Raw genomic sequence first — 19,330 nt, forward strand, 5'->3', positions numbered from 1 at the left:
AAACTCTTGAGGACTGAGCCACAGCCTTTTCCAGTTACAGCAGTACTTTCCATCCATACAACGTCCTTGGTGTTCAGACTGCAGCAATCCTTCCAACCAGCCTTTTCTGTTAAGGCCATATTATCCCCATCTTCCAAGTGAAGAGAGTGTTTTGCCCGGGGCAATTCACTTGGCCGAGTGAGACCTGAACCAGGGACTTTTGGCAAGTGAGCTCTTAAGCAGCTATGCTACTCCAGTTCCATGCCTAGCCAGCCTCAGCATGGAGCCCCTGGGGTTCCCTTGTGAAGGAGGACACACATCCAGCCAAAGCAAACCGATAAAGAGATACTGTTGGCAGTCCTGCAAAAATCGTGGGCAGCTTTAAACAAATAATGTTTCTCATAATCCAGAAGGAGGATTGGGAGTTCTCAGTGTTTTACGTGGGCTGCTTTCAGCATTCCTGAATTGCCCATTTCATGTTGCAAGGTCAGCGGTGTAATTTGGACAGGCAAAGTTCTGCAAAGAACTGTTAGCTTCCTTGGTTTGTTTATTAAATATCTCTCCTGCTTTTCATAACAGATTTGCTCGAAGTAGCTACCAATTAACCTTAAAAATGAAAATGAGAGCTGGCGGCAAAGAGAAGGAGCTGCAAACTCTGAGCTCTTGGCTCAGAACTTACTGGGGAGTCACAAGCTTGCTTTGACGGGCTTCGGCAAACCTAAGGACTCTCATCCTCATTCCCCCCCCCTTCTGTAATATGGGGAGAACCATACTGGCTTGCCTTAAGAGCTGTTGTAAGGATTACTGTGATAATATATGCAAATTGCTTTTGTTTCATGCTTACCTCCATTAAAATCCATAACTGACCGACAAAAAGCCGGAAGAAGAAAATCCACCATGTAAAACAGCAGCATTGAACGAAAGCAGATGGACCAAATGTCTTGCAAAATGAAAGCAACATTCACCTTCCTCCTAGACACCTTTAGTGAAGATGTTATACAACCTTGGTAGGAATGGGTGTCCTGGCAGCACAGCCCCCCAACCCAGGAGATCGAAACCTCTATGCATACCTTGTGTGTGTATTCAGTACCGTCAAGTCCCTTCCGACTCATGGTGACCCTATGAATCAGTGTCCTCCAAAACATCCTATTTTAAACAGCCTTGCTCAGGTCTTGCAAATTGAGGGCCATGGCTTCCTTTATTGAGTCAATCCATCTCTTGTTGGGTCTTCCTCTTTTCCTGCTGCCCTCAACTTTTCCTAGCATGATTGTCTTTTCCAGTGACTCTTGTCTTCTCATAATGTGACTATAGCATCTAGTATAATAGGCATGCTCCTCTGATCCTGGAGAGAACAGATATGCATCATGACTAGTAGCCATTTTGACTAGTAGCCATGAATAGCCCTCTCCTTCATGAACATGTCCACTCCCCTCTTCAAGCCTTCCAAGTTGGCCGCCATCACCACATCTTTGGGGCAGGGAGTTCCACAATTTAACTCTGCAGCACTCTCAGTTCATAAGAACATAAGAAAGGCCATGCTGGATCAGACCAAGGCCCGTCAAGTACAGCATCTGTTCACACAATGACTAATCAGATGCCTCTAGGAAGCCCACAAACAAGATGACTGCAGCAGCATTAGCCTGCCTGTGTTCCACATATATAGACATGCTTCTCTGATCCTGGAGAGAATAGGTATGCATCATGACTAGTACTCATTTTGACTAGTAGCCATGGATAGCCCTCTCCTCCATGAACATGTCCACTCCCCTCTTAAAGCCTTCCGAGTTGGCAGCCGTCACCACATCCCAGGGCAGGGAGCTTCACAATGTCACCCTCCAGCTTCAGCAGATGACCCCTCGTTCTGGTGTTATGAGAGAGGGGGAAAAGCTTCTCTCTGTCCACTTTCTCTATACCACGCATACAGAGTCTGGTTTGGCCCTCTGAGGCGTCTGCAGGTGAATCAGCAACATCTGCTTCAGACGGATGACCACAAATGATGAGCAAAGGTTTTAAGTTGGCTTTGTCATCCTTGCTAGTTCTAGTGGGACTTGTTAGCACACTTCCTTTTCCTTTCCGTGTGTATGCAGTTTAGACAGCAGTTACTTATTGACCTGATTGATCTATTAATAGAGTTCCCCAAATTTCCCAGCACTTTATGCAAAACGAACTCTCTGAACGCCGTTGAGTTAGCCACAAATTGCTTCATTTCTTTCATTTCAAAACTAGCTCCTCTTCCTGGGCTGTAGGGTGGGGAACCTTCTTGTTGTGGGTGCGGCCTCTCAGCCTTTAACTTCTTGGCTAAATGTGGTTCTAGGTCTGGGGATTCTAGATTCCTGGATTCTGAGTGTTAATAACACCTTTCTTTTGCCTGCCAAACTTCACCAGAAGTTTGTCCTAGAAGAAGAAGAGTTGGTTTTTTATATGCCGACTTTCTCTACCACTTAAGGAAGGATCAAACCGGCTTACAATCACCTTCCCTTCTGCTTCCCACAACAGACTCCCTGTGAGGTAGGTGAGATTGTGAGAGCTCGAAGTGAGCTGTGACTAGCCCAGGGTCACCCTGCTGGCTTCATGTGGAGGAGTGGGGAAACCCAACACGGTTCACCGGATTAGAGTCCACCGCTCATGTGGAGGAGTTGGGGAATCGAACCCGGTTCTCCAGATTAGAGTCCACCGCTCCTAACCACCGCTCTTAACCACTACACCATGCTGGCTCTCCTATGTAGTACCCTTTTGCTGCTTGAGGCCGGGTAACAGTCTTCATTTTTATTCTATCTCAGGAGGGACCTGTAAAACATTTCTTTTACAAAGGGCTTGGTGTTTAGTATTGGGGTTAATGAGTTTTCTTTTGCTGTTCAGTTATGTTGGTTGTAGAATGTTTGTGTTTGTAGATAATTTAGGTGTTTGGTGGGCTGGGTTGTTTTTTTTAAAAAAATTATGTTATTTGGACTGGTTTTTATGTAATGGTTTGATTTCTGCTAGCCCTTGGGCCCTCTGGGGATAGATGAGGTACAAATGGTTAAAAATAAACCCACCTGCCTAACCTTGTGTGGCAGAGCTGGCATTGGCGGGCAGCTCGGAGGGGCATTTGCTGGAGTTCATTGCCTGGCACAGATACTTGGCCCATCCGTTCCCACAAGAACTGGGGGTTCTCTCCAGAGGACCCTGCGATCTTTTACATTCCTTTTAACCTTGCTCTGGGAGGCTTAGAGGAGCATGAAAGACTTGTGCTCTATTCACCGGAGCTGGTGTGGGGTAGTGGTTAAGAGCGGCGGACTCTAATCTGATGAACCGGGTTTGATTCCCCACCCCTCCACATGAAGCCTGCTGGGCGACCTTGGGCTGGTCACGGTTCTCTCTGAGCTCTCTCCGCCCCACCGACCTCACAAGGTGTCTGTTGTGGGGAGGGGGAAGGGAGGGAGATTGTAAGCCGCTTTGACTCTCCTTAAAAGGTAGAGAAAGTCGGCATGTAAAAACCAACTCTTCTCCTTCTTCTCTTCATTTCCCCAGGAAGGGATGCTTGTGCATGAGAAGGCAGTGATGCTTGGGGAGGGGCTGTTGGCCTATCTTGCCTAGCGCTTCCCCTCCCAACCTCCCAAAAAAAAACTTGAGCCAGCCTTGGGCCGCAGGGGCACCCCAAAAATCCTCTGAAGAGATCACCTTATAAATGTAGTAGGGTCGTGCCGATGGCAGCAGGCAGGCAGTTGGATGCCCTAAGGCAGTTTAGGGTCTGGTAGAGAAAGGCCAGTACAAGCAAGAAGCCTGTTGTCGAAGAGAGCCTGCTGTGACTAACTTTTAACTCTAAGGCAGCAGAAAGACGTCAGCTCTTTATAATGAGCCAAGTATCCTAGGCTCCTCCTTTCTGCAAACATACCTTTGATCCGTGCAAGGAAACCTGCTTAGAGTCCTCATAACAATAGCTTGTGCTGGAAGGATCCTTCTTTAGCAAACAGTGTCCTTGGCGAAAGTAAACCTTAGTTTACAGTGTCAAGATTACAGCAACCTTGGCCAGCAGCCGGCTGGAATACCCCCCCCCCTCTACTTACGGTAGGCTGTGGTGTGGTCTGAAACGGCTCATCTTCATACCCTCCAGTTATGCTTATTTCTTCCTCCTCCTCTGTGATGAGGTTGCCTGGGACAGGGGAAACATGCTGCTAGTGCAAGATCCTCCAGTGCCGGATTTACGTATAAGCTAAACAAGCTATAGCTTAGGGCCCCACTCTCTTGGGGGCCCCCCAAACATTTAAAGGAAAAAAAACACTGGATGTACATTTCCAAAATATAAGATAAAAAACAAATAAAATAAAACCTACATACAGCAACAGTGTTTTGTGTTGTGTAGGCTCCTATGATGTAAGTAATGGGCCCCGCCTGCTAGCCTGCTCCCTAAAATATCACTGGTTGGCTCATTTCTATATATAGGGTGCCTGCATTGTTATGAATAAAAATCATTTTAAGTTAGAGCTTAATAATTATTACACTATTAATATACTTCTTCTTAATTGTATTTCAGTTCAACAATTACTTTGATAAAATACATATTTTGTTATGTGCAAATGGCTGTAGATACCTATTAGGTCCATAAATTGCCATACAGCATATATTCAACACAAAAAACAGCGACAATTTGTTGTTGACAAAGGACAGCTGGACATATAAAGGGCCCCAGTACCTTCAATAGCGTAGGGCCTCATCAAATCTAAATCCCGCCCTGATCCTGGTTTACCTTCCTCCTGTGACAAGTTATTGTGCAAGTAGCTAGATCTGCAAACGGCTTCTTCCTAGTGAGTCAGGCCTGCAGGTAGCATCTTTAAGTCTTCGTACAGCATCCCTCTATTGAAGGACTACTTCTTTGTCCGTGAATTTGCCCGGTCCCCCTTTAAAGCCATTTATCCCAGTGGCCTGAGCCATATAGAGTGGCAGTGAAGTTCCATAAGGTAATTCTTTGTACAATGAGTAGTTTTCTGTTTTCTGTCCTGAATCTGCTGCCCATCAATTGCACTGGATTACTCCTATATTCTAGTATTGTGGGGGAGACAAAACTCAGTCTTGGCTTTCTCCATCTAGTGCATAATTGGTTTAACTGCTTTAATCTTCTTTTTCTAAACTAAAATCTGCCTTGAGAGCCAGCGTGGTGTAGTGGTTAAGAGCAGTGGTTAGGAGCAGTGGACTCTAATCTGGAGAAACGGGTTTGATTCCCCACTCCTCCGCATGAGCAGCAGTTGCTAATCGGGTGTACTGGGTTGGTTTCTTCACTCCTACACATGAAGCCAGGTGGGCCAGGTGGCCTAGTCACAGTTCTCTCCAAACTCTCTCAGTCCCACCTACCTCACAGGGTGTCTGTTGTGGGGAGGGGAAGGGAAGGTGATTGTAAGTTGGTTTGATTCTTCCTTAAATGGTAGATAAAGTCAGCATATAAAACACCAACTCTTCTTCTTCTTCTAAAATTTCACTCCCTTATTCCAGTGTTCAAGAACGTTGAACAAATCCATTGAAGCAAGTTCATTTTATTGACTTACGTTTATACCCTACCTCTTTCCCCATTGAGGACCCAGAGTGGTTTATATCATCATTCTCCTCCATTTTACCCTCACAACAACCCTGTGAGGTAGGCTAGACTGAGTGTGTGTAACCAGCCCAAGGTCACCCAGCAAGCTTCCATGGCATAGTGAGGATTTGAACTTGGATCTTCCAGATCCTACTCAAATGTTCTGACCACTATACCGACACCATTCACTTTGCTTGGCTGGCTAGCCTATCGATCCTCCCACATGTGTGGACTTGCTTGCTGAATACAAAACTCTTTCAGGTTTTAAAACTGCTTGCTTTCCTGAAGGAGATTAATGGTAAAAAGGGCCCCATTTATTGATTTGTGGTATTTATTAGCCACTGCCTCTAAAAGATGCTCAAAGAGTCTGACAATAAAAGAAGAGGAGCTGGTTTGTCTACCCCAGTTTTCTCTACCTTTAAGGAGTCTCAAACCGGCTTACAATCTCCTTCCCTTCCTCTTCCCACAACAGACACCTTGTGAGGTAGGTGGGGCTGAGAGAGTTCGGAGAGGACTGTGACTAGCCCAAGGTCACCCAGCAGACTTCCTGTGTAGGAGTGGGGGAACCAAACCTGTTCTCCAGATTAGAGCACGCCGCTCTCAACCACTACTCCACGCTGGCTCGATCAGAAGACAAACACAAAACATCTCCAAAACTGCACAGTAAAACGGCATCATGCCCCAGCAAATTAAGAGACGTGATTTTAAAAAGCCGTTCAGCAAACAGCAATTGATGCATCGGGAGCAAAATCTTTACCAAGTGCTAAATGACACCCATGTTCATGAAGCCCAATCACATGCCTGCTCACCCACAGACACACGATCCTGTGTGTACTTCTATGGGAGCAAGCCATTTCAAAGAGTGTCCCAAGATGGGTTGTGCCGCTACCTTGAATAAGCTATGGGAGAAGCAAGTCCTTCCTCCCAAATGCACATGCGGTCGAAAAGCTGCTGCTGATTACCACCTAGTGGCCAAATGAGGTATTGGGCAGACTTCGCTTAACGCGGTCTCTGATGTAGGGTTGAGAATTCATCCATCAAGGTTCTGTTTTCCTGCTATCTTTCAATGTGGTGCTTCTGTATCAGGCCTATAGCTAATGGGCAGGAATATCTTATAATTAAAGGGACTGGCCATCTATTGGGACAGGATAACAAATGGCGGACAACGAGGAAAGCTGATAGGAAGAAAGATTCCTTTGAAATGTAGTGTTGGAGGAGAGTGTTACGGATACCGTGGACTGCCCAAAAAAACAAATCAATGGGTTATAGATCAGATCAAGCTGGAACTGACCCTAGAAGCTAAAATGACTAAACTGAGGCTGTTGTACTTTGGTCACATTATGAGAAGACAAGAGTCACTGGAAAAGACAGTCATGCTAGGAAAAGTTGAAGGCAGCAGGAAAAGAGAAAGACCCAACAAGAGATGGATTGACTCTATAAAGGAAGCCAAGACCCTCAGTTTGCAGGATCTGAGCAAGGCTGTTAAGGATAGATTGTTTTGGAGGACATTTTCCTGCTGCCTTCAACTTCAACTTTTCCTAGCATGATTGTCTTTTCTGGTGACTCTTGTCAAGAAACCATGGACTGGTCCAAAATATTCTGGGCCCACTAACTTCACAAAGTCCTTGCTTGTAGCCCTGTGCAAAGTACCCTAGAACACCCCAAATGCTGCTGTGGCTGCAGGCAAGCAAAAGGCGGTGGGCCTGGCGTAGGGTTGCCAACCTCCAGGTAGTAGCTGGAGATCTTCTGCTGTTACAACTGATCTCCAGACGATAGAGATCAGTTCACCTGGAGAAATGGCCGCTTTGGCAATTGAACTCTATGGCATTGAAGTCCCTCCCCTCCCCAAACCTCAGGCTCCGTCCCAAAAATCTCCAGGTATTCCCCATCTCGGAGCTGGCAACCCTAGCCTGGCCGCATGTTCTGTTTGACAGGTTGGCCTAGGAGGGGGCTACTGAATGGCTGAGGCTGGAATTGGCCCCGTTGGCATGTTATATTAGTGCCCCTGTATGTATCTCTCCTCTTCTTCCGTATGAATCCAACTCTGTTCGTCTGCATGCCCTGAACTGTAAACGATTGAGCCTTTCTTCCAATGTACAGAATATCCCACCTTGGCATTTCAAGGTGTCGGCTGTAATGCTTTGGCCCTGTTTCTGGTGTGTTTGCATACGGACACGTGTTTGTTTCCTATCCCAGGGAGAATGTGTTCTCGACAGCTACCGTTGCTATGAAGACTGTTGCTGCGGATGGGTAGAATCCAGCCTGATCGTCTCCTTTTGTCGGAAATAAGCAGAGAGCTCTAGTTTGGCAGTCTGCCTTACATATTTGGCTGAAATTGAATCCACCATTGGCGGAGACTCTGTGGCCAGGGAGATGTGGGGCTGAGGTGCCAGCTCCCGGCGCTTGGCAGTGTGCAATTAACACCAGCAGCGTCCATCAGGAGCTTGGGTGACAGGTTGCCAATGTAGCCAGAGTGGCATTTTTAAAAAAACTCTTTATTTTAATTGGTTCTTGTAGGTTATCCGGGCTGTGTTTCCCGGGAAAGAAAATACCAAGACCACGGTCACACAGCCCGGATAACCTACAAGAACCAATGAACTCTGACCGTGAAAGCCTTCGACAATATCTTTATTTTAAGTTTATTTTATAACAACAAAATAAAAATACAGCAGTAGGTTAAACATCGTACAGTCGAGATGTGTTTCAATACTCGGTTCCAATATATGTTCCAATCTTACCCATCAGTACTTTGTGCAGAAATCGTACCATTTGTTGTATTCACTTAGCAGAACTTAATAAATGCAAATTATACGATAGTTTCGTGGGCATCCTTTATTTCATGCTGCCCCCTTTTCTGCATATTTTAGAAAAGGCAGCCGTCTATTTTAAAAGTTTGTAGAGTAAGGTAAGTTATTTATTATTTTGAGTTGTGAAGATACCTTATCTAAAATTAAAAGGTTCCACACCTCCTCATACCACTGGCCAGTAGAAGGCATCTTTGCTTTTTTCTGGTACGAGGCAATCAGAAATTTTGCTTCCAGTAGCAGTATTGAAATCAGTTCCCTTTTTTGGGTAGAGAGTTGTTGTTTATCAAATTTTTCTAGTAGGACAATTAAGGCATCATGAGGGACTATGCATTGCGTGATTAATAGATAAAATCTGAATGATAAACATTTTAAAAACTAGCGTATTTGCCAAAATACGATTGCCATTTGTCTGTTTAGATACGGGATTTTATTGATATATTTTACTTTGTGGATTCTCTGACTGATTGATACTGCTTTTATTGTAAAATTATGTTACTCCTGATTAGATCTGTTCATTTTTTGGTCAACTGACCGTAAAATAAATGATATTGTGTGATTAATTCTGTCTCTCGCAAGATCTTGTCCCAAAATAAACTAACTTTTGAGCATGTCCACTAGCAGTGTAGAAAATTAGCTGAGTTGCCACAGCCTTTCGCCAGAGTGGCATTTTATCTTCTTTGCCAGATTAGGTTGCTGGTGCTCTACGTCTCTTGCCCTGACCTAGCCACAGTGATCCATGCAACGGTCACCTCCAGGGTAGACTACTGTAACTCGCTCTTGGCAGGGCTTCCCTTAAGGCTGCTCCGGAAACTTCAACTGGTCCAGAATGTGGCAGGGTGGGTCCTTTCGGGGATCTCATGGAGGGCACTTATGCTCCTCCAGTTGCACTGGCTCCAGATTGAGTACCAGATCAGGTTTAAGGTTTTGGTATTGACCTTCAGAGCCCTAAACAGTCGTACTTGCGGGACTGCCTCTCTCAATATACCCCCCCAAAGAGTACTTCGCTCAGCTGAAGACAACTTACTGGTGATCTCTGACCGGAAAAGCATCTTGCGGTCCTCAGCCAGGGCCAGGGCCTTTTTGGCTGTGGCCCCGGCCTGGTGGAATGCCCTGCCAAGTGAGATCCGAGCCCCGTGGGACCGGAATCAATTCTGCAGGGCCTGTAAGACTGAGTTGTTGCACAAGGCATATGGTTGAGGGCACTGACGGTTTCCATCTTGCTGGCCACCCTTCCCTCCCTTCCCTTTATTATTTGTTGGATTTATTTTATTTACTGTTTTTTGGAATATGTTTTATTCCCCTCTGTACGGTTTCCCACTATTGCTATATGGTTATTGTTATGGTTTAAGGGTGCCCTGGATTTTAAAGTCATTGTTATAGTTTTAATTGTATATTGTGGTTGGTTTTAAATTGTGTTGAAACTGTTTGTGAGCCTCTCTGAGCCTGATCTGGTCAGTAAAGGGTGGCATAAAAGTCCAATAAATAAATAGGATGCTGGTTCACTTCAAATCCTGTCTTTTTTTCCACAGGGTTCCTGACCGCCGGCGAGCACACCTTTCCCTTCCAGTTTCTGCTGCCAGGTATGGAGCAGTTTCTTCTGCTTCCCAGATGAGGCCGAGATCAGGGCTGGTAATTGTACTGTGATGTCAGACTCCCTGTTGATTTAATGCCCCCCTCCCATTTTGGGTCTCCAGGAGTGATGAATGCCGATTCTTTCCATACAAACACATTTTTAAAAAGTATTTCAAACACCGTTGTGCAGACATCAGCCAAGATGGCCTCTCAAGTAGCTAAAACTTTGCTTTCAAAACCAGGGATAAGTTGTAATTAACATAAGAAAGGCCATGCCAAATCAGACCAACGCCCATCAAGTCTAGCAGTCTGTTCACACAGTGGCCAACCAGGTGCCTCTAGGAAGCCACAAACAAGGCGACTGCAGCAGCACCAACCTGCCTTTGTTCCACAGCACCTAATATAATAGGCATGCTCCTCTGATCCTGGAGAGAATAGGTATGCATCATGACCAGTATCCATTTTAACTAGTAGCAATGGATACCCCTCTCCTTCATGAACATGCCCACTCCCCTCTTAAAGCCTTCCAAGTTGGCAGCCATCACCACATCCTGGGATAGGGAGTTCCACAGTTTAACTATAACACAGATCCTTTAAAAACAGCAATAATTGGGTATTCTCTTAGCCTAACCTTTCTCACAGTAGGATAATGCTCAAGGGTTCTACCTGGGACTCCTTGGAGCAAGGGGAATGAAGAGTGAGAGCCAGAGTGGTATGCCAGTTAAAGGGTAGAGCTGAAGTTGGGGGGTGGGGGGGACTGGGTTCAAATCCCCATTCAGACCATGAAGCTCAATGGATGACCTCAGGCTGTTGCATCTTAACCTACCTCACAGGGTTGGTGCAAGAGAGAGAACCATGCATGCCTTCCTGAGCTATTTGGAGGAAGGAGAAGATAAAAATTAAATAAATAATAATAAGAAAAAGTTGGTTTTTATATACCGACTTTCTCTACCACTTAAGGAAGATTCAAACCGGCTTACAGACACCATCCCTCCCCCTCCCCACAACAGACACCCTGTGAGGTAGGTGAGGCTGAGAGAGCTGTGACTAGCCCAAGGTCCCCCAGCTGGCTTCGTGTGTAGGAGTGGGGAAACAAATCCAGTTCACCAGATTAGCCTCTGCCGCTCATGTGGAGGAATGGGGAATCAATCCTAGTTCTCCAGATCAGAGTCCACCGCTCCTAACCACTACACCATGCTGGTGTAGCACTGATCCCACAACTGAATTTTCTGTTGATACAGAGAAGTTAAATTCTGGTTCAGAATTTCTCCCCTTCTAGCACCAAGGGCATGCACCAGGCTGCATTTTTTGGCAAGGCGTCTTGGCTTTCTGCCCATCTTCCCTTTTCTTCCTTTGAAACCAGCTTCAGCGCCCACATCCTTTGAAGGGCCCTTTGGGAAAGTCGTACACCAGGTCAAAGCTGTGATAGAGACCCCGAGATTCTCCAAGGATCACAAATGCAGCAAGATCTTCTATGTCCTTTGCCCACTGAATCTGAACGATATCCCCGAAATTGAGGTAAGGAGGGGCAAAGGGGGCAGGGGCGAATGTGCATGTGATTGTCTTCAAATTGCTTTGGTGATTACCTTTTCCCTTGCAGTTTTTTGATCAGGGTAACCGTACGGGGGCAAGAGAGTCAACCTCTTCCCCAGATTGCAACACTGATCCATTTTCCCCCATCCCACTACTCCCTGCTTGCTGTTCCAGGCTAAAACGCACGTTTGGGGGATCCAGTCTTGGGTACCCAGTGCACTGTGTATTTTGCTCCAAATATAAATGTATACCCAGTATTACACATGAACACATGAAGCTCCCTTATACTGAATCAGACCCTTGGTCCATCAAAATCAATATTGTCTATTCAGAACAGCAGCAGCTCTCCAGGGTCTCAGGCAGAGGTCTTTCACATCACCTGCTTGCCTAGTCCCTTTAACTGGAGATGCCGGGAATTCAACACAAGACCTTCTGCATGCCAAGCAGATGCTCTACAAACTGAGTCACAGCCCCTCCCCATAGCTCTCCAGGGTCTTTCACATCACCTATTTGCCTAGTCCCTTTAACTGGAGATGCCAGGGATTGAACCTGGGACCTTCTGCATGCCAAACAGATGCTCTAGCACTGAGCCACAGTCCCTCCCTCCAACTAAAGGCACTAGGAAGCCTCTGCAAGTGAAGGCAAATAAACGCTGCTCCAGATTTTCCCCACATGTGCAGTGGGAAGCCCCCCATCCCTCCCCCCACGACTTGGAAGCATCTAGACAACATTGTGCCTCCGGTGTTCTCCCCCACCACCACCTTTGAGCCAGATTAAAAATAAATCCACTTTAATCTGGCTCAGAGGGGAAACTGGGGGGGGGGGGCTGCAGGCGGAGTATCCGCCCACCGTCACCGCGTGGCAGAGCTAAGCTCTACGTTTCTTTTTCCCTTTTAAAAGTTTTCTTTTTTCCTTTTCCCAGCTGAGCTGCGTTGTAAGCTCTCAGCGGGGTTTGGCAGGGGAAAGGAAAAGGGGGAAGGGGGTTTCCAGGTTGCAGGGTGTGCGTGCGTGCTGCAAATTGCTATTATGCTGGGCTTTTTGTGCAGACACGGTGGAGAAGAAAGGGAGGAGGTGGGAGAGGGGCATCAGCGAGAGCAACAGGGAGGGATATGTGTGGATGCCGTTCCTGCCCTGCTTGCTGTTGCTGTTGCGGGTCATGTTTGCACCCATGTGGCAGAAGCAGCCAGAGGCCTAGACTCCTAGGACTAACTTACCAGCAGGGAAGGGAGGGGCTGTGGCTCAGTGGTAGAACATCTGCTTGGCATGCAGAAGGTCCCAGGTTCAATCCCTGGCATCTCCAGTTAAAGGGACTAGGAAAGTAGGTGATGTGAAAGACCCCTGCCTGAGACCCTGGAGAGCCATTGCCGGTCTGAGTAGACAGTACTCACTTTGATGGACTGATTCAGTATGAGGCAGCCTCATGCGTTCACTCTTGTCACTTTGACCTCTGACCACTCTCGTCCTCGCATGCTTCCTCTGCAGCAGCTGAACACCGCATCGGTCACAAAGAAGTTCAGCTACAAGCTCGTGAAAACTGGCAACGTGATCGTGACGGCGACTACGAACCTCAAGGGCTACGTGGTGGGGCAGGTCATCCACCTGCGGACTGAGATTGAGAACAAATCTGGCCGTGACACGGGCACCATAGTGGCCAGTCTCATCCAGGTAAGACGGGCAGAACCCTGGGGCCTTTCGCATGGGTATTAGGCGCTCTGCCGCTCCTCCAAAGAATTACGGCTTTGCAAAGCGGCATTGGAACCCAGGACATCTATACTCATGACTTACATGTTTAGCTCCATTTTCGTACCAGTTCCAGGTAGCCAATAGCATTTTGCTTTCTAGCACAACCTGGAACTATTCCTGGGCATAGAATCATACAGTTGGAAAGGGCCATACAGGCCATCTAGTCCAACCCCCTGCTCAATTCAGGATCAGCCTAGAGCATCCCTGACAAGCGCTTGTCCGGCCTCTGCTTAAAGACTGCCAGTGAGGGGGAGCTCACCACCTCCCTAGGTAGCTGATTTCACCGCCGAACAACTCTTACTGTTAAAAAAAATGTTTCCTAAAATCCAGCTGGTACCTCTCCGCCTGCAATTTAAACCCATTATTGCAAGTCCTATCCTCTGCTGCCAACAGGAACAGCTCCCTGCCCTCCTCTAAGTGACAGTCCTTCAAATCCTTAAAGAGAGCAATCATGTCCCCCCTCAACCTCCTTTTCTCCAGACTAAACATTCCCAACTCCCTCAGCCTTTCTTCATAGGTCTTGGTCTTCATGCCCCTGATCATTTTAAGTGGCTTTCCTAACTTGCCCACTTCAGTATTCCATGCGTAGGTCTCAACCTGGCAGTCCAGCGTTATCCCTTAAGCTACTGAGTGGGACCTTGTTGGTGAGAAATACTTTTCCGGGATGGCTGCTCCCTCCAATTCAGTGGTCTGTTTCCAACAGCAGCCAGCCGCATCTAAAAAACTCTCAAGCTGGTCATGAAGGGGCTGTAGCACCCTCTATTCCCCCCCCTCCCCCAGCATTTGGTACTCTGAGCAATACCGTGCCTGAATATGGAGGTTCCATTTGATTACCATGCCTGATAGCCCCTAGTGGGCCAGTCCTCCATTATTTTTGTGAAACGGAGAAATGGAAGGGCTCCTACTTTTTCCATTTCAGAAATGGAGGATTGTTGATGTAGAGGAAGTTGTTCGTTCACATAACTCACATTTCCAGTGGCCGGTTTGGACCCAGCAGAGAGGTCAGGGATCCATACAAGGCAGCAGGGTGGGAGTAATTTTGGAGAGGGTTTCACCCCTATCAGTTTCTGTCTTTGGCCCTGCCAGCCAACTTCTGTTACCCATGTCAGCGGTAGAGGGTGCGTTTCACAGCCTGGCTCTTCAGAGGTGGCTTTTTCGAGCAGCTAGGACCAGGAATGTGAGCATGATGAATGGGGCTGCCAGCTCCAGGTTGGGAAATACCTGGAGATTTTGGGGGTGGAGCCTGAGGAGGGCAGGGTTTAGAGAGGGGAGGGACTTCAATGCCATAGTGTCCAGTTGCCAAAGCGGCCATTTTCTCCAGGGGAACTGTAGCCTGGAGATCAGATGTAATAGCGGGAGATGTCCAGCTAACACCTGGAGGTTGGCCACCCTAATATTGAAGTTATTCTTTTTTGCCTCTCTCTCTCTCTTTCTTCCTTTGCAGAAAGTTGCCTATAAATCCAAGCGGTGGATTTATGACCTGAGGACCATCGCGGAGGTGGAAGGCTCCGCCGTGAAGGCGTGGAAACATGCCGAGTGGAAGGAGCAGATCCTTGTTCCGGCACTGCCCCAGTCCATTCTGCAGGGCTGCAGTCTCATTCACATCGATTACTACATCCAGGTTAGACCGCCGTCCTGCCTAGAGTTGTTATGTCTTGCTGCTAGGCCTCATAAGAAGAGTTGGTTTTTATATATCGATTTTCTCTACCGTTTAAGGAGAGTCAAACCAGCTCACAATCTCCTTTCCTTCCTCTCCCCATAACAGACACCTTGTGAGGTAGGTGGGGCTGAGAGAGATCGGAGAGAACTGTGACTGGCCCAAGGACACCCAGCTGGTTTTTAAATGCCAGTGTGGTATAGTGGTTAAAAGCAGTGGTTTGGAGGGGTGGACTCTGATCTGGAGAACCGGGTTTGATTCCCCACTCCTCCACATGAGCGGCGGAGGCTACTCTGGTGAACTGGATTTGTTTCCCCACTCCCACACATGAAGCCAGCTGGGTGACCTTGGGCTAGTCACAGTTCTCTTAAGAGCTCTCTCAGCCTCAGCTACCCCACAGGGTGTCTGTTGTGGGGAGAAGAAGGGAAGGTGATTGTAAGCTGGTTTGATTCTTCCTTAACTGGTACAGAAAGTCGGCATATAAAAACCAACTCTTATTCTTCTTCATGTATAGGAGTGGGGAAACCAACCCAGTCCACCAGATTAGCGTCCGCCACTCATGTGGAGGAGTGGGGAATCAAACCCGGTTCTCCAGATTAGAGTCCACCGCTCTTAACTACTACTCCACACTGGCTCTCTCAGGCCTGTGGCCACCCTTGTCCAAGATACCAAAAGGATCCACGGGTGCCATAAGCTATCACGCCTGCTTTTCTAAGACCTTCTGGCAATAGCCCCAGCAAAGTAAGCTCTCAGTTGGGGACCACACAGGCAGCTTCCTGTTGCTGAGTCAGCAAGCCCCATTTATCCCAACCCAAACAGGCATACTGTTCAAAGGGATTGAGCCAGTCGCCACATGCAGAACTCTGCGAACTATCCCAGATTAAGCAACGGCACAGTGTTATGTGTAAAGATAAATACCTTGGGTATCCAGCTAAAAGATAAATAAATCATGATTTACCTTGTCTCTCCCACACACACACACACCACTCCACAGGTCCATTGATTCCATCATTAGTGCAAAAAGTACAAACAGTTTATTACGGCCTTGCTAGAAAAATACATATGGTTAGTTCAACGGGCAAATATACTCATATATTGTTATTATTAGTGGACTGCCCCAGATCTCTGAGAAAACAACGTCTAGTGCTCCGCCTGTCGGACACAATAGTTAACTTATCTGTTAGCATGGCCAGGTTTGCTTGGTTAGCCACGAAAATAAGGCTAAGATCGCTTAAGTCTATACAATCGCTGAGGAAATAGAGAATGTGTATTGTGCGTACTGTATATATCTATATACTTAATATATGTTTTTTCTGATAGATTTATTCTCCCAAGCTTTTGCTATTATTAAGCATTCCAATTTTAATAATAAACAGCTTTCGTTCTACTTGATATTAATTAGCTACGTACCTCTGCATTTCCCCCCATTTTTAAGCATTTAATTTTTAATTGTATCTTGTACTTGTTTTACTCTGTATTATTCAGTTATGTAAATTCAATTTGTTCAGGGCTGTTTAGCTTGGAAAGAAGGCAGCTGAGGGGAGACGTGATAGAGCTCTATTAAATTGTGCATGGTATGGAGAGAGTGGACAGGGAGAAGTTTTTCTCCCTCTCTCATAATACTAGAACGCAGGGTCATCTGCTGAAGCTGGAGGGTTGGAGGGTGAGAGATTCAAAACTGGTAAAAGGAAATATTTCACACAACACATAGTTAAATTGTGGAACTCCCTGCCCCAGGATGTGGTGATGGCTGCCAACTTGGAAGGTTTTAAGAGGGGAGTGGATATTTTCATGGAGGAAAGGGGTATTCGTGGCTACTAGTTAAAATGGATACTAGTCATGATGCATACCTATTCTCTCCAGGATCAGAGGAGCATGCCTATTCTATTTGGTGCTGTGGAACACAGACAGGACGGTGCTGCTGTAGTTGTCTTGTCTGTGAGCTTCCTAGAGGCACCTGGTTGGCCACTGTGTGAACAGACTGCTGGACTTGATGGGCCTTGGTCTGATCCAGCAGGGCTTTTCTTATGTTATGATGGTCTGTGACTGCAAATGAAATGATGATCAGGAAACATGCCCCGCTCCTCCATTTCTGTAGGTCTCCCTGAAGTCTCCAGAGGTTTCTGTCGCTCTCCCCATTTATATCGGCAACATCGCTGTGAACAGAATTCCTTTGAGCCCGTCCCGGTCTGTCCCCCACATCGTCTCACCGGTGGTTCCCAGTGCCCCCCCGGTAGACGAAGAGGCTGCCGGTGGCTACCACCCCATGGACAATGTTTCGATTCCCACCAAAAGCCATTCTCAGCAGCAGCCCTTCAGCTACGCGCCAGGCTTAAGCTTTCACGACGCCAGGCCGGAGTCTGAGCAGACGGGCTCCCCCAACCACCCCACGCTTTGCCTGTCGACAGGGGCGACCATCCCTTATTACGCCGAGGGCACCGTTGTCCCGGTCTCCACAGCCGGTACCCTCATCTTGCCTCCAGAGTACAGCACCTGGGGGTACCCGTACGGTAAGCGGGGGGTCCCCTATCTCAGTGGGAAGATTTCCAGGGCTGGGAACTTGGCGGCAGAGCTCACCCCCTCCGTTTCTTTAGGTTGCCCTGAAGTCTCCAGAGGTTTTTGTCGCTGCCCCCATACATGCCTGCGACATTGCTGTCAACCGAATTCCTCTAATTCCACCCCCACCGGTTCCCCACAACCCCTTGCCACTGTTTGTGAGTGTGCCCACAGAAGACAAGGATGCAGGATTTCTCCTTTGTATGAAGAAGGCCCCAGGCCTAATCTTTGGCATCTCCACATAAGGAATTAGCAGGTTTGGGAAAGACTCGAGACTCTGGAAAGCCCCTGCTAGCGGGAATGGTCAGTAGACCAATGGCCCGACTTGGGTATAAGGATGCTCCATGTGCTTGTAGTATGCCACTGGTCTGGGGCTGTGCATTTCTTGGGAGGGAACATGGCTTGGTAGGAGAGTCACTGCTGGTCAAAATAAGGCAACGGTGCACTAGTGGCCTCAGTATTTCTTCTGCGACTTGGTCACTTTGCGTCAGGTGCCAAATGATTGACGGCTGCCGTGAGACAGCTGATCGCAGTGGAAGTCTCCTAGAATGTAGCGTGTAAAACTTCTGTTCCCTGGGTTAGGGGAGGAGGAGGGAGAAACCAGGTTGCCGGACTCTTATTTTCTCTCCCTCATTTCTCTTTTTCCTCTCCCCCTCCCACAGAGGCACCCCCTTCCTACGAACAAAGCTGCAGTAGTGCTAACTCCAGCCTGAGTAATGGCAATTAGACTCTGGCTTCGAATCCCTCTGGCTTAACACCGGTTGGGTGAGGACAGCACACCGGCATCGCCCAGGAGAGTGGTTTCCACCGAAGCTCTGGGATGCCCCTCGCCTGCTCCATGGAGGAGGGAGAATGCCCAGCACAACAGTCTCTGTCCTCATGCTGTACAGTTCACCATCTTACTTGCTGCTTTACTATCTGAGCACCTGTGATGCCTTACCTGAAATGCTACCAAGTCATTTTGTATGAATGAAGTGTGGATCGTGTGTGTGTGTATATATATATACTGTATATATGTCTCTGTGTGTGTATTTTTGAGTGCCACTCTTTATCTGCTGTGTGCAAGCTGGAATGCATACAGCGAGGTCTGCTTTTTTCTTTTCTTTTTTAAACTTTTTAAAGTGGACTAATACATTTTTGTTGATCTCTCCCTTTCCTCTCCATGCCCATCGAAACAACCAAGTTTGCCCTCAAACGGTAGGTCATTTTCTAGAGAGCGACAGCAATAGTTCAGGGCAGGGTACCACTGGTTAACATTCCCATGGCATGGAGCAAAGGCAAGATTTCTCCTGCAGGGAGGTGAAAAATATTGAGTGGACAGGGGCATTGCCTGAATATTGTTTAAGTTGCATGCCACTCTGCCACAGAGCTTGCGGAAGAGTGGCGCGTCTCTGAAAGATCCAAGATGGGGAGTATATTTACACACACACACACCCAGAGGGGGTAAACGGTTCAGCAGTTTAGAAAGATGGATATTAACCTTTTTTGTAGCATTGGGACAGCGTGGCCTCTCCCCCTCCCCAAGGCTGCTTGCGGCGGGTGGCCCAGGTCAGCCTCAAAACGCCTCTCCGGGTTTCCTTCTAAGTGCCTGGAGAAACTGCTCTTCACCGCTTCTCCTGCTGAAATCGCTGCAGCTTCGAACAGGCTGGAAACTGCCGACAATCAAGGTTCTGTGCTAATTCTACCTCTGGCTTCTCTCCCAAGGAGTAAATCTGGACACGGAGGGGGAGGGGGCTTCGTTTTAAAACAAAGAGGAAAACATCCTCTTGTAAAAATAGAGACCTTATAATGATTTCCTCTTATTCCAGGAAGCACGTTGTCCACGAGACCCGAAAGACCCCAAACACACTCTGTATTGTGTGCAATGCCCTCTCTGTGCCGAACACACCTGCTGTTTACATCCCTGGTGACTTCTGGTCGAAAGGAAATGGCTGG

General features: G+C 47.4%; 1 protein-coding gene across 2 annotated transcripts in view; it reads left to right on the forward strand.

Annotated features, from left to right (window-relative positions):
* The window catches only part of ARRDC1 (arrestin domain containing 1), a 74,770-nt gene extending 56,603 nt beyond the window's left edge, over positions 1-18,167 (forward strand). The window contains exons 3-8 of one of the 2 annotated variants that reach the window (XM_056860706.1): positions 9,864-9,914; positions 11,270-11,424; positions 12,922-13,104; positions 14,627-14,803; positions 16,938-17,349; positions 18,058-18,167. In XM_056860706.1, coding sequence (XP_056716684.1) covers positions 9,864-9,914; positions 11,270-11,424; positions 12,922-13,104; positions 14,627-14,803; positions 16,938-17,349; positions 18,058-18,122 — 1,043 coding nt within the window. In that variant the 3' untranslated portion in view covers positions 18,123-18,167. Of the gene's footprint in view, positions 1-9,863; positions 9,915-11,269; positions 11,425-12,921; positions 13,105-14,626; positions 14,804-16,937; positions 17,350-17,433; positions 17,652-18,057 lie in introns of those variants that run through there. The other variant, XM_056860707.1, reaches the window with a different exon arrangement.
* The last annotated feature ends 1,163 nt before the right edge of the window (positions 18,168-19,330 follow it).

This window comes from Euleptes europaea, chromosome 14 (genome assembly GCF_029931775.1).
Source record: "Euleptes europaea isolate rEulEur1 chromosome 14, rEulEur1.hap1, whole genome shotgun sequence".
NCBI lineage: Eukaryota > Metazoa > Chordata > Lepidosauria > Squamata > Sphaerodactylidae > Euleptes > Euleptes europaea.